The sequence below is a fragment of the Chlamydotis macqueenii genome, chromosome 2 (genome assembly GCF_036417535.1).
Source record: "Chlamydotis macqueenii isolate bChlMac1 chromosome 2, bChlMac1.mat, whole genome shotgun sequence".
NCBI classification, from domain to species: Eukaryota; Metazoa; Chordata; class Aves; order Otidiformes; family Otididae; genus Chlamydotis; species Chlamydotis macqueenii.
In genome coordinates this window covers 19,300,121-19,315,627 of record NC_141557.1, presented here as the reverse complement: position 1 = coordinate 19,315,627, position 15,507 = coordinate 19,300,121, and the positions used below count along the sequence as shown (strand labels likewise).

The window sequence follows — 15,507 nt, the reverse complement described above, 5'->3', positions numbered from 1 at the left end:
AGAATCAGTTTAAATCCTGTAAAACAAGTGAATTATATTACTTCACAAGTATGAAATCTGAGATATCTTTGCCTTTAATTTAAAAAATCTGTGCCTAATAATCACATTAAAGTTTGTTTGGCATGCCAGACAGCTTTTACTTCCTCTGTTATTTTTACAATTAGAACGTTCTTTGTAGTTACTGAAATTAATTTATGCCTTTCAGCAAATATTTTTTTAAAACTTTTTATCTATAAGGGTAGGTATTGTCAAGTATAATATACTTCAATAATTTCACATCTAAGTGCTTCTTCTCAATTTTTGAATTCAGCAAAAGCTGACAGTCATTATTATAAATCTTCACAATGCTTCATAAGGCATTTGTCAAATCAAACAATATAGTTTTTGCAGAAATAGTAGTCTTGAAACTCCATTCCATTCATTATTTATACTATGCTATAGTGTTCACAGTCTTAGGAAATTCAAACATAACTTTTTAATTTTGTTTTAAAAGGTCAATTATTTCCTTAAGTATTGGAGGACAGGAATGAGAACTAACCCTGGAGCAACAAATTCAGCAAGGAAAATGGGTCAAAGAACAGATGTTTAGAGGATGACAGAGAGCAGTGGTACAGGTAACCAGGTCAGCAGGCAGGAACCCTGATTAGAGTTAACTGAACTCCATTTCCCTTTCATAATCAAAATACTTGAAAATCTAATTTATAACACCAGCCAATTGCAATAAAAATGACTTTAAAAGCTGTAGAAGCTTTCAGTTGTGAAAGTAATAAGATTTCATCATACTAAGCCAGCTGAAAGTCATATTTATGGGAAAAGACTGCTAAATTCCCAATATGCACATATGAAAATGACAATTAGCAATTTAAATAATTAAACATACTTATAAAATGAGCACAAGTTAACTTCATCTATTTTGGGTTGATTACTCATTGGCTGTCTCTCTTCAGGAAGACAGACAAGATAAACACACCCTATCTTTAACACGACAAAAGTTAAGGTAGTAATCCTTCTTCCAGTATATCTGCACCACAGTTGCAAGCTTCCCCTGGCTCTGAGCTGAAAAGCATAGGAATATGTTGCGAAGATATTTATACTGGCATCACAGGAGCATAAATAGAAACAGTAGAGCTGAATGAGCTCAGGTGCGCTACAGCATGGACATAGCTGTTTACTGTTGGATTTTGGCTGACACTTTCCCAGTGGCCTACATCACATCATGTGGATATACCTGTTTGGTCTGGGAATCTGGTAGACATACCCATATAATGAGCCTTACAGTAATCGTTTTTGTGCAGTATTTTAGGAAATAACAATTAACTTAAATGCCTACAAACCCCCAATTTGAATAGTAGCAGAAAAGAAAAAAAAAAATCTGAAAGAACACTTTGTTAGGAATTACTGAATTTAAGAAGTCAAGCTGAAGTATACGCAGTGATAACTAACTAACTACAGTGACTATCTGGCTTTAATTTTACATTTTTTAAAATCGAGTTCACACATGCTTCTAATTGTAGGGAAGGTTTTGTTTCCTCCCTCTTTCCTCCTAGATAGCTTGCACTTGCTAGTCTAATCACAGGCCATATGAAGAGAAGGACCTAACCTCAGGCAGAATCACTACATTGATGTTGTTTCTTGCAGATGTTTGTGTAACCTGCTCTTAAAGGCCTGCAAATATGGAGACTCCACAGCAGCTTATTCCACTGCTTTATCATCTCCATTGTAATTCTTTGCCCCTTAATGTCTAATGCAGCCTGCGATAAAATTTGAGGTAATTAGTTCTTTCCCTATAAAACTAATACAGTGCACAAGCCCCTTCCTCTTTATGGTTTTCTTTTTATGTGGTTGAATACTTAAATCCTCAGCTCATATTTTCTTTCAGTTCAACAATATTAATTCCTTCACAGTCTTTCCTTGTTGGTCACACTTTAGAGACCTATTGTTTTCTTTATTTTCATTTGGACGCTTTATATTGAATCATGAGTTCAAGTGCAATACTGAAAATTAGACACAAACTAAGGATGTAGATGCAGGTTTACCATCCTCCTCTTGGAATATGCTCAGTAAGATGCTTGCCTTTTCACAACAATTTACTATATGTTGACTTGTATCTAGCTCATTATCTCTGCTAATCTCCACGTTACTCCTAATTTTTAAAAGCTACCTCTAGCCAGTTGTTTGGCGTCTTTTATTTGTGAACCTGATCATCATCTTGCCATGTCTTTGCATATACTGTCTGTTTAATGTCGCTCTATTTTTTGCATCTTATTTTTCCAATTTGTCCTGACCTTTTTGAATTGTACTCATCTTCCAATATGCCTTCAGTTCCTCTAAGCTTTGTAAGATTTACACGTGCTCACCAGGTTCTGGGCTATCAAAGTCATGTTCTAGCAAAATCAAGGAATAATTTTCTAAGCTGAACAAATCTCTCTGGAAATGAGTCAGACGCACAAACTTTTCGGGCCTTCTTTATATGCAAAAAAGCAGTATTAAAGATCCAAGCATTAGAAACTTTGCTTCATACTGTTCCAAAACTCATTAACATAATGCCAGGAGGAAAATTCAGAAATTAAAAAAAAACAAACAAAACCTTCCAAAACAAACGCAGTAAACTAAGTTAAAAAAACCACCATGAAGCTGAAAAGTTCACAAAAGCCAAGAACATGCTTGCTCAATTCGTGTCATCCTGCTTAAAAATTGCTAGTGGAAATGAGTATAGTTTGACATAGGAATTTACTTTTTAAAATAAGGAAGACTTTTGAGACCATTTAAAATGGGATTTCTTTGGGGTGGTTAGAGGGAGTGAGCTTCAATGATGCTCTTCTGGTATATATGAGTGATTTCAGCTTATTATTTTAAACGTGTTGAAATATTTTTCCAGTCTTTTTTTTTTTTTTTTTTCCTGAAGAAGAAAGGTTTGAGACAGAAGCAACAATGGAGAGAAAATTTTGGACTGGATTCCTTTGAATTGTTTTTTACTAACACCTATTTAGCAAATCCACTATTAAAAGGTGTTTAAATGCTTAAAATCACACGGAAACAAGCACACTGTACCTTGTCAATCCTTTCTATAGTTTTCTAACTGTGAAAGGAAAACCAAGCCTTACTGCTCTTGGTACTTCACAGGAGAAAAACCAAGCAGAAAGTGGTCTCAAGTTTTTAAACAGTATTTCCTGTGTCACAGAAAGTGTCAGAAAAACAAATTCAAATTTGTCCTTGAAAGTTTTTCTTTTTAACATCTAGTCCATTTGCCAGATAAGACATACTTCAAACTCTCTCTGGTTTGACTAATGTTAAATTAGATGTAAGCAAGGGATTCCCAAACTCTGCTATGTGAGCTATTTCAAAACAGCACCTCATACACCAAAACTTATATCCCTGGACCTCTCCCACTGGAAACAGGGAACAGTTGTTCGGGCAGCAAACACTGCCCACACATGCAAAACAAAGTTTAACAAAACCGGAAGCTTTTCCTGCAGCTTTAGTGCAACATTTCTTACTCATCTATAGTGATGCTCAAGCAAAATAAAATCCTTGCTATAAATTCAGATGCCATTCTATGTCACCTCCAACAAATACAAAGGTTAAGCTGTACACCCTGTTCAATAGCTGAATGGATACATATGAAGTAGCTCCCAGTTTCAACATTTCTGATACTGATGCAGTAACAGTTTGAGACCCAGAGAAGTTTCCAGGAAGCTTTTGCTTAAGTGTCTCCTTTTAAAAAATCTAATCACTGTAACTCTGTGCAATCCAATGACAAAGGCAGCAGAAATTCTAGTAACCAGTCTGTGTCAGGAAAGCTGCCCCAGCATTATCAGCAGTAGGAAAAAGTAAAAATTTGTGTGGAGAACACTTAGATTAATCATACAGTTGGAGATCATTGGAAATAAAAAGGATGACACTCAGGCCTTTTTCCACACATAAAAATCCCTGAAAATTCCTTTTTTCAATTGAAAGCTCTTAGAACATACACCTTTCTTTCATTTCTCTTTCCAGTTCACTGAAGAGCATGTTGCTCAAGACTTCTCACCTAAAGGAAGAAGCAAAAGAGTTTTGTTTTTTCTTTCCAGTAGTGGATGTGTGCAAGTATGGTGGCCAACTATATTATGTAAAGGATTCCTAATAAAGAATGTTTTTACACCTGCTTCAAGGAATAAAGCAGGAAATGGTGCAAAAGGCAGTGTTAAGATAGTGCCAGTTTTATGATGAGTATATGTGGCAGCATTCCACATTTGTATTATCAGTAACAAGTAAATTCATCATTTTTCCAAAGCACTCTCAAAAGATCTTTCCCATGTCCACTGCATACTACCAAGCCATGTGAAATATTTTTGCTATTAATATCTGCTTAGTAAAATGTAGCATCTTTTAAAAAAATTCACTTCACTTCAGTAGCATCAACACTTCAAGAGTATGATAAACAACACGAAACAGCATAAATAAAAAAAGACAATTTCATTTGCATAGTAGGTTAGTAACTTCTTGCTTACATCTACTTATTTGCAAATAATACATTTTTCTAAAACAGTAAGAATGCAAATGGCTTATTTTCTAGTACATGTGAGTTATAGAACTGTATAAATGCATTAAATATTTAAAAATAACTTCTGAAAATATATTTTTGGTTTATATCAACAAGGAAAAAAACACTTAAGTAGTACGCAAATTGTCCAGAAGGATATAATGGGTTATGTTTCACTCTAGCCAGAGGCTTTGTTTCCTATTATTTAAGATCTTTCTTGAAATATAATAAATACAGAACATCTAATCTCCAAATGTACATCAACAGATTTAAACATTATTCTCATTAACCCCTCCAGAGCCTATAAAATAAGGTCAGCTGAAAAGGCTTTCAAATGGTCCTCACCAGACACTACATCATGTTCTAGTGATCTATTGCTTGAAAAGGAAAAGTCTTTTACAGCCTAGCCCCTAAGGGTTTTAAGATCATAACACTTAAAAACAGTAAGTACAATCTTTCTTTGATATCTAGTACAATACTATAAAGTATGAATTAACAAGGACATTAATCATTTTACACAGTATCATTATTAATCATGCTATAATCCAGAAAAGTGGGCTGAAATAGTATCATATGTATAACTCCTTTTAAAGTCTGTAAAGATATTTCAGTTTAATTAATGGAAACCACCTGTCTAAACACCATTAGCTCATCTACATTTTTTAAGGACTGGCTTGAAGCAGAAATGTAATCTTTAACCAAGCCACACAAACATTTGCTTGCAGTGAAAGGAGGTTGCTACAAAACCTGAAGTGCATTGTGTTTCTCTTATTGGGTTACAGTAGCTGAAGTCTGTAAGCACCAGAATCCCCCATCCAGCTGATCAGTTACAGCTGTTAATTGTGGAGGGAAAGACTGGCTGACATCTGCTTCTTGCATAGTTAGTTAATGGTTCACTTCCAGGTCCTAAAAGGATTGTAGCCTCTCAAAAGACAATGTTGGCCCCCATATACGTCTGCCTTCTACACTGCCTGTCTTGTTCTGGTTTGTCACTCTCTATACAATGCAAATCTGAGTGAACTCACATCTGCCACTGATCGACCCAATTCGTGAGCAATCTTTTCCCATCGACCTGGAGTCCCCCCTGGGAACTTAACCATACTTCTTGTCAGCTGGCTGAGGTCCTCCTCTGTCCATTCAGGTGCCTGTAAAACATTTGTAAAACATTCATTACACTGGGATATTGGACATATTTTTCTGAGGTAATATACTGAAGAAAAAAAAAACTTCAAACGAATTAATCAAATAGTATAAAACAAAAATGTAACAGCTTCAAGTATGCAGGTACCATCTCCCTGTGCTGTTGCCCAAAATACATAAAACCAACAGAACAACAGTAAAAATCCTTAACACTCAAAAAATGCATTTCGTATATTGTATACACTAACACATTTAATTTCTATCAACATTTATACAAAACACAGAACTATAAAACGCAGTAAAGATAAAAAGCAACAAAACTTACAGTTTAAGATGCACAACTTTGGACATTTATTAATTGCACATGTAAGTTTTTTTTTCCAACAAAGAAAAATATCCTAAACTTTACATTTTAAAAAAAGCCTCTAAATAAAACAGAGCAGTCATTTTAGCTTTTTGTCACTGTAATCATCCTATGTTTTAGCCTTCTGGGATGATTCAGGAATGAAATCTGTTGATTCTAATATTCCATTAAGATTATTAAACGACACCCCCCCAACCCCCCCCCCCCCCCAACACGGTTATGCCACAAAACCAAACCGGATGCTTCCACCACTCAATAATCAAAAGCTATAAAAATGTTTTGCTCTAACTACATAAGACAATCTGTGAAAAGCAACTGTCTTCATAACGGCCAAATAAAAGTGAACAAAGCAAGGAACAGACAATTAGAGCAGTTTAAGGCATGAAATCCTGCTTGCCTCAGAAGGCAAGATGCAGTAACCATCTTTGACATTTGCAGCATCTTTGGCAGTGACCGCAGAGCCGAATCTTTGTTACCACCAGTAGTTTGCCATTTTATTTATTTTTAAGGAATTCTTTACGACATACCTCTTCTAATCACCATTTCCGATAATGAACAGGCACATATCAAGCAGTTTGCATTACAGAGCCATCAGCACAGAACAACAGTCAGAGGTGAGTGACCCCAGGGACCATCTCCACAACTACAGCAAAGCTTCTCCCTGACACTAATCCTGCCTGTCATTCTCCCACTGTGCTCTAACCACACTGACATCCGCCTGCCGCACTGCAAGCTTAACGGGGCCCTTCCTGACTTTTTACTGTCTCCCCCAATCAATGGTTCAAGCGTGCTCTTTTCACCATGTCCAAATGGCAGCTTCACTCATAATCAAAGTGCATTGCTCCTGCTAAAGGGCTTCCCGAAAGGCTCCACCATTTGCATTCATTTGCAAAGCAAACTACTTTTATTCACTTTGTTCTGCTATCAAGAGTGTTCCCTGAAGCAGATAAATTGGCATAAATACAACCTGCCACTTAAAAGACAGTAAATAATAGCCAACAGTAGCAAGGATTTCATCAATCGTCCTAGTTTGGATCCATGTAGTCCTTTATTCAATGCTGAAAGCCTCCGACATTCATATTCGCAGAGTTTTTAATACAAGTATGAAATGAATTAATCTACGATGATTCAAAACGCAAGATGCTTAAATAACGTATGTGTACGTGAGAGATCTAGCACGTACGCTACATGCGTTATCATACAATTACACTCTGGCCTCCAGAAGAAATGATAAATACATAGAAAATCTCCACATTGCACAATAACCTTATTACTTCCATTGTATTAAACAAAATAATACACTCCATATATTTCTTAATTATATTCTACTCCATATATGTATTTTATACTAAAATATTTCTCAGATTTTTAAAGGGAATATGTAAGGTACTTAATGTTCTATTTATTAAAATTTTCACAACTAATTTAAATAATTAATTCTAAGATTTTTGGTTAAAAGCCTTTTGTTCAGGAGTTAGTCAAATTTAATACCTCAAAATTAGCTTTAATATGCAGTTTACTGCAATTTTCTATTTAAATTTTATTAAAACTTTGTAGGGACTTTTTGCTGGTTTGGGCTGGGTTTTTCGTTGTTGTTTCCAGGTTTTTTTTTTGTTTGTTGTTGTTTGGTTGTTTGTTTTTTTTAAAGTAAATTCACAGCTATTCTCTCTTACCATATCCAAAGCATATCTAAGCAATTACACATGGAAATCAAGATGATCTTTTCAGTGATGTACACGTGTCAGAAGCTTTCTGGTAAGACTTTTTTTTTTTTTCCTATGTGCTCAAAACTTAACCAACCACTTGTAAATATTACAGAAGTTATAAGGTTATTCTCCTAAACAACAGACAAAACTACAATCATTCTGTAGATCTATAGCTAATTATATAGTTAATTCATAGCACAAGAATTCATTAGCTATATTAAAATATCAACTTGTTAATCTTATTTCAAGCTGACAGTAATTTTAGAATGTGAAGATCTCAAACATTTTTAAGTTTGGAAAATCTTTGAAAAAGCTTTTAGAAAATCCACTCTCAACCGCTAGAGCTGTAAAGAGCTTTTGTGAATTTGCAGTTCCTCAGTAACAGTTAATTGTGTCTTTAGATGCAACAGCGCCTACTGTGATCCAGCTACTACAAGCAGCTATGAGGGTGGTCATGGTGTGAATGTATTCTCCCTGTTCTAATCTGTAGCCAACTGTAACTGCGAGAGTCAAATGAATGCACAAACATACTGCTTTGTCACCTAAAACCATGTGTGTCCAATATTACTGAAACACTGGGCCAAAATTCATCTCTACAGTAAAGCAATGGAAGATACCACATGGTGAGGGGACAGCTGTTGTTACTACACAAGCATTCAGATTTTCCATCAAAAAAGCCCCGTTCTGGGATTAACTCCTCATACTGAATACAAAATTAAAAGTAGAGAGTTATGGGCCACAGTCTTTAAAATGAAAATAAACTACAAGTGTAGATATAAAAAATTCATAGCATTCCCACAAATAATAATCCTTTAACATGGTTTATCAGACATACATAACTGGCAATACTGAAGGATTAGTTCACCCAAACCACTATGCACCTTCTATAGAAAATGCATATGAATGCGGTTCATTGCTTATCACTCTCACATGTACTTCTGCACTTAGCAATTCTGTACCACCTCTTTCAGCATGATAGAATTTTACACTATTAGGACTTTTTAAAAACATGAAAATACATTTTCAATTACATTAAAAGCAGATTTTTAGACAATAAAGCATTTCTTTTCCAGAAAATTCCGAGTTATTTAGATCTGTTAACATTAATAAGTATAAAGGTATATACTCTTTTACTGAAAAAACTGGGACGTGCCTAGTGTTTGAGAGTTTATAAACAAACTTTTTTTATATTGACTCCACAATATGAAATAATTGGATATTTTTAGATTAAATTTTAGCTTTAGACTATTTCTTCCTGTCATCAATATACTGTAGATTCAATCAGAATCACTGTTGTATGGAAGTTTGAATAATGTTTTCCATCTGGCTAGGACTTTGTGCTATGCTTTCTATGCTTTATCTAATTTTGGTGATTCACTGATTTGGGCATTTCTAGTCCATGGTCTTGCAAAAAAACCACGAGTCAGCATGCATTCAAAAAATACCTGTGCAAATGTTTGTAGAACAAGGGTCCTAGTAAAATCCCAGACAGTTTTGCAACTCAGGATACATTTAGCCTACAAGAAGATGGTGCTTCTATCCAGTAACTATAAGAACAGAATGTAAAAGTCTTCCTGATTTAATTTCTTGCTCAAAATGTCTTATTTTTCTTATTCTTTCATATTCTTACAAGTTCTTATTTTACCTACAAGAAGTCTGTCTTATCAAGTCTAATACACATCTGGCATTGTGATCCAGCTGTGGCTGAACACTAAGGATCTGCTACAGTTCTAAAGATTTCTTGTGAAGCTCTAAAGATCTGCTAAAGGGTATTAACCATCTGAACTCATATTCAAAGCCACAACATGTTCACATAACCCTTTGTTCCTTCAAAGCCATTACTCAAATCCCATTTCCATTTCCACCAATACAGTTTTTATTAACTGAGCCAACAAAACCGTAAGGACAGCTATACTGTTTCAGATCAGTGGTCAAGGTAGGCCAGTAAGCTCATCGTTTGTGTTCAGAGAGTGCAGCTGCAGAAAACATCCTTTGAGGATGGAGGACTGTATTTATCATTCATCCTTTCCAATTCCACTCTGCTTTGAAAAAACAGAGGTCATATGCAGATACTAAGAGTAAGGGGAGGGCAAGAATATAGATTACCTGAATTTTCCCTAATATTTTCCCTACCTAACTCCAATTATTTTCAGCTCAAGGAATTTTATCTATTTAGTAACTCTCAATGAATCTCTCTTTCAATGTTTCTTCCAGTCTCCCGCGAAACTTTATAAACTTTCTGGATTTGCAACATCATCTTAATGATGGCAAAAGCCGTTTTATGCATAAGACTGCTCACAATGCCTTTTTTCAAATCACCTGCAATTCCACTATAACCAACCTCTTTGAAAGGAGGTACCAAACTGCACACAGTAGGATTAATCCTAAGTTTATACAGTGGAATAAGGATTCTTCTGTTTTGCTCTCTATTCCTTTTTTAACAATTTCTAACATTTGCATCAGGTTTTTGAATGATACTGAGCTGATGTCTTCAATGAAGGCAGCACTGATAACTTCTAAGATCTCACTCCTCAAGGATTACAGCCAGCTCAGAGCTCATCATCTTGTGCACAAAGTTAGGACAGTCATCTGCTATATCAACATTTGCATCACTTCACATTTACATACAGGGAAGTTTTTCTACCATTTTATTGCCCAAGTAGACAAACTCATAAGATCACTCTGTAGTTCTTCAGTGTCTGTTGTCATCTTCATTATTCCTGTTCCGCCCTGAGAAGAGAAGGCTCTGGGGAAACCTTACAGCGGCCTTCCAGTACCTCAAGGGGGCTTATAAGAAAGATGGGGAAAAACTCTTCAGTAGGGCCTGCTGCTATAGGACAAGGGTTTTAAAATAGAGAGAGGTAGATTTAGATTAGATATTAGGAAAAAAAATGTTTTTACAATGAGGGTGGTAGAACCACCACAGGATTTCCAGAGAGGTGGTGGATGCTCCATCCCTGGAAACATTCAAGGCCAGGTTGGATGAGGCTCTGAGCAACCTGATCTAGTCGGGGGTGTCCCTGCTCCTTGCAGGGGGGCTGGACTAGGTGACCTTTAAAGGTCCCTTCCAGCCCTAACAATTCCACGAAAACAGCTCTCTGAGAAGAGTGAGAACGTAAGAAGAGAAGCATGAAGTTTCATCTCCCTCAGTATCAGGTCTTTCACCATGTGCAGTAGCAAATGTTCTAGGACAGAGAGATACTTTCCCTCACAGCTGCCTCCAGCCCAGATTAGGGATTTCCTAAGCATGAAGTTGAATCCATTTCTGTTACAAAGCCAGTGATGAAGTTGTCCACTCTCCTCATCCCATTTCTGCTCTTAGTCAACACTATAGCTGGCTTTCTACACACATTCAGTTTCTCACTTCTCACCATACCCTGCTGCCTTTGCATTTCTCTGTCCAATATATTTCTGCCCTGCTCTATGGCTCTATACATAATATAGGAGGGAGAAAGAAAAAGAAAAAAAAAACAACCCAAAACCAAAACAACCAAACCCAAACCAAAAACATTACCAGTAAGAGTGTGGTTTCTTTAATTTCTAAACACATAGTTGAAGACAATTTTTCTGCAGTAGCACAGCCCATAGGACAGCACTCCTCAGGAAAGATTTTTCTAGACCGTGCCTGTTTCAGAATGGGGATTTCAGACATTTCAATTAGTGCTGCCCTGAATAATCCTGCATCACTCCTTCCAATTCACCACACTATAAGACCATTTCCAGTACTGAACAGATCCTTGCAGACACACATGAAACTCTTCTCACGACATTTTGCGATAACAAAAATGCATGTTTCCTGTTCTTTAACTAAGCATTACTTGAAAGATCTTCCCTTTCATCTTATCACTACTTTGTCGCTATAAGAAGTCTTGCCGACAGAACTTGTCAAAAGCTTTATAAAATCCAAGTACACTGTAAAGCTCTAATAATAAGGCATAACTTTTCTTTAAATTCACACTGACTTTTTACTACTATTTTTAAATCGGCGCATCTAATAGTATCATTCATTTAATAATTTAAAAAAAGTAACCAGTATGGAATTCATGCTAACCAGTCTGTACTTCCCAGAATCTTCAGTGAAGTTCAAAAATTGGTATCCTATTTCCTGCTCTCATTTCAAGGCTCATTTAAGTAATTGTTGAAATATTAACAGCATTATTAAATTGATTTAATATTAGAGTTCTTTCTAGGTCAACTAATGGTGAAGACCATTGCGCCAAGCAATTTATTTATCAACTTCATATGAATGCTTCAGTCTAAAACACTCCCTCCTCACTTGCCCTCAATATCTGACGTCAAAAACTCCCTAAACTACTTTGTAGTAAACATTGGTGAAAAAGAGTTTTAGCTAGAGCATCTTCTTGAAACTACTTTATACTTTCATCATCCACTACTTCAATAAAATCCTTGGCAGTGTTCCTTCATTTATTTTCTTAGATAAAAGTAATAACTTTTTTTTGTTTTGGGCTTACCTTATTTTGGATTTGCATTTGACTTGCAAATCTTACGCTCTTTTGCATAAGCCTTTCCCTTTCTGAAGCTTTTTCTCCCCAATTAAACAGCTATCTTCACTTTTTAGTCTGACACAAGAATAACTTAATTTCAGTAAAATGGGTGTATTTGAGATTTTTCCACTGGCTACCATATTGACTATTCGCAATTTTGACCTTTTTTTAAAAAACAAACAAACAAATTTCAAGCAATCTGTTAACCCATCCTAACTGCATGTCAACAGATTATTTTCAAACATTAAAAAAAAAAAAAATCTAAGTTTACTTTGAGAGTTTAAGCATATTAGAAATGAAAATGCAAATATGTCTGAAATGTATAATGTCAATATAACAGCTCCCCTATGTTTGGGGACAGCAAAAACAGTTGGCATCTATTCAGAAACATCAAATAAAATCTTTATGTACATGTACATTTCACAACTAATGCAGGTCAAAAATGAATTATTCAGCTTTTTCCTTCCTAAGCAGGAAGCCTGAGTGAGTAATAAGATTCTCCCACCACCACCTTCGGTGGTATTACATGATGCTGCCGGGCTATTTCTAGACTAGCAGGGGAGGAGGATGAGAAGTAAATATAAATCAAGTTATGAACCAGCTATCTGAAGCAGTAAGTCATAACTTGAAAAAATTGTCTATGTTCAGAAAGTTACAGACAGAAACCAGTAGTAATCAGCCATCTGACAGAAAAGGTGTCAAACAGTGACTTAAAAATGAAGCACTGGATGAGCTATATACTCACAAGATGGTCACTATCATGCTACATTCACGCTATGTCCCTGCCTTTCACTTTTAGCCATTGGCCCTTCTGTGTCTTCCTCCCAGACTGAGCAGCCCTTTAGTAAGTATGGTATTTCCTACCATGAAGGCATCTGCTAAGTTAAAAGGTCACTCTCCATCTATCAGTAGGTACTACTTCCAACCCTTGAGTAATTTCTACAGATTTTATTTATGTCTATTTCCCACTTTTTTAATGTAAATCCCTAAATTACAAAAAGTCATTCAGAGCTGATCTTTCTTCCCCTTTCCTACTCAATTATTGCTACTTCGAGAATTCAGAGCCAAGAGCGGTTTTTCATACTTTCGTTGAAAGTGCTTTAGTTCTTCATAAAGAATCTGTAGCAGAAAACAATGCTGAACAGTAATTTTCAGGTTTTGCAGAACAAGAACACCTCAAATAACATCTCTAGGTTACTTTAATAAAAATATTTTCTTGTCAATAGAGCTGAAATTGCTCTAAAATAATGACTTGTTAATGAGTAGTCATTGATATGAACGATCATCTGGTTAAAGCTACATCACCTGGAAAAACAGTGGAGGTAAAACAAATGAAAATACTTCAGTATTTTACTGTAAAAATCTTTAGAAATATGACAGGAAAAGTGAGAATTTTTAATCAGGTGTTTGTAGCAAGTTTTGGTAGCCGGGGTAGCCTCTCTGGAAGGAGGTGAGAGGCTGCCCTGTGCTGGACACAGTCGGCTCCAATTGACCCACTGCAGGAGTCAGCTGAGTTGGTCAGCCAAGCTCGTGACACCTCTGGGGAAACATATTTAAGAAAGGGTAAAATGTGTGAGGAGTGAGGCAAAATGTCACAAACAGCCCTGTGGACACCAAGGTCAGAGAAAGGCGGGGAGGAGAGCTTCAGGCGCTAGAGCAGAAATTCTCTGGCAGTCTGTGGAGGAGACCATGTTGGAGCAGACATCCACACTGCAGCCTCTGGAGGACCCCACACTAGAGTACGTGGATATGACCAGAAGGAATCATGACCCATGGAGGACCCACATGGGTTTATCCTGAAGGACTGCAGCTTGTGGAGGTCCCACACTAGGGCAAGGAAAAAAGTGTGAAAAGGAAGTAGTGGCAGTGAGGAACTGTTACAGACTGAACAAATCCCCCATACCCCATCCTCTCTGCGCCACGGGGAGCAGGGAGGAGGTAGAGAAATTGGGAAAGAAGGAATCAAGTTGAGTCTTCAACTTCAAGGGGAGTGGAAGGAAGGTGTTTTAGGTTTTGTCTTGATTCTCACTATCTAACTATTTTAACTGGCAATAAATTAATTTTCCCAAAGTCTGTTTTGCTTGTGACAGTAATTGATGACTTGATCTCCATGCCTTTACCTTGACCTACAAGCTTTTTCATTTTATTTTTTCCTCCAGTTGTGCTGAGGAGAGAGAGAAAGAGTGTGGCTGGGTGGGCACCTGGCAGCCAGCCGCAATAAACTCAAATAATTATGTAGTAACAAATCAGAAGTTTTGGGGAAGAATCCTTTGGTGATCTCCCCTCAAAACTACAGGAGTAGAAGATCAGCAGCATCTACGATTGCTCTTGTTGGTTACAATAGCACAAATACCAGATTTAAATTAAAACTCAGTAGTCTAACTTCACAAGAAATAAATTAAAAAATCATTATCTATTGGGTATAAAAGAAAAAATTGGTTGGATTTCACACACTAAACAACGATAATTTTAGGTAAAAATTACAGACTTCTAATCAAAAGCTACTCCCTCAGTAGTTTAGGCACTTCTGAAAAATTTATTCACTTTTTTTTTTTGACTAGCTTATAAGAAAGGAAAATCTTCCATGGATGTTTACATTCTAAAGATGTTATTGTCACCTCTTTTAAAGGGCAGCATGTATTGGTTACCTTCACTGAACTACTGAAGCCCTTTCATGATCACAATGGTTCAAAGAGATCACAGATAAAAAAGAATTCCATAAAACACAGATAAAATGAGCACATATGAAAAGGACACAAAACCAAGAACAAAGTTATTAGAGCATAAATGTCCTCATTTAAAGTTAGAGAATAATTATTCCCTAAACAGCCCTCAAATAGTATCAGAAACCTAAATTAACTAATGAACTTCTTACCCTTAGCTTTCTTTAATGAGAAGTGTTTTGAAGAATCATTTCTATTTCAGTCTTTCTTGATCAGGAAAGACTTAACTTATATTTAGTAAGATGTTTCTCTCAGAATACTTTCTTTTTGTCAATTAAAACTGATATTATCCTTGCATTCTTTGAAAGTGGAGTTAAAGTCAATGAGTAAATGCAAACCACTTAACAGTACAGAATCACAGAATGGTTGAGATTGGAAGGGGACTTCTGGAAGTCATCTGGTCCAACACTTTGCTCAAGCAGAGCCACCTAAGGCTCCTTACTGAAGACCATGACCAGATAGCTCTTGAATATCTACCTCCAAGGAGGGAGACTCCACAATCTCCCTGGGCAGCCTGTACCAGTGCTCTGTCACTCTCACAGTAAAG

The 15,507-nt window shown here is 36.3% G+C and overlaps 1 protein-coding gene across 2 annotated transcripts in view; it reads right to left on the bottom strand.

Annotated features, from left to right (window-relative positions):
- The window catches only part of DNAJC1 (DnaJ heat shock protein family (Hsp40) member C1), a 109,441-nt gene that overhangs the window by 9,049 nt on the left and 84,885 nt on the right, over positions 1-15,507 (bottom strand). For both annotated transcript variants that reach the window (XM_086741545.1, XM_086741546.1), the window contains exon 9: positions 5,548-5,667. In XM_086741545.1, the coding sequence (XP_086597671.1) occupies positions 5,548-5,667 (120 nt within the window). The remainder of the gene's footprint in view (positions 1-5,547; positions 5,668-15,507) is intronic.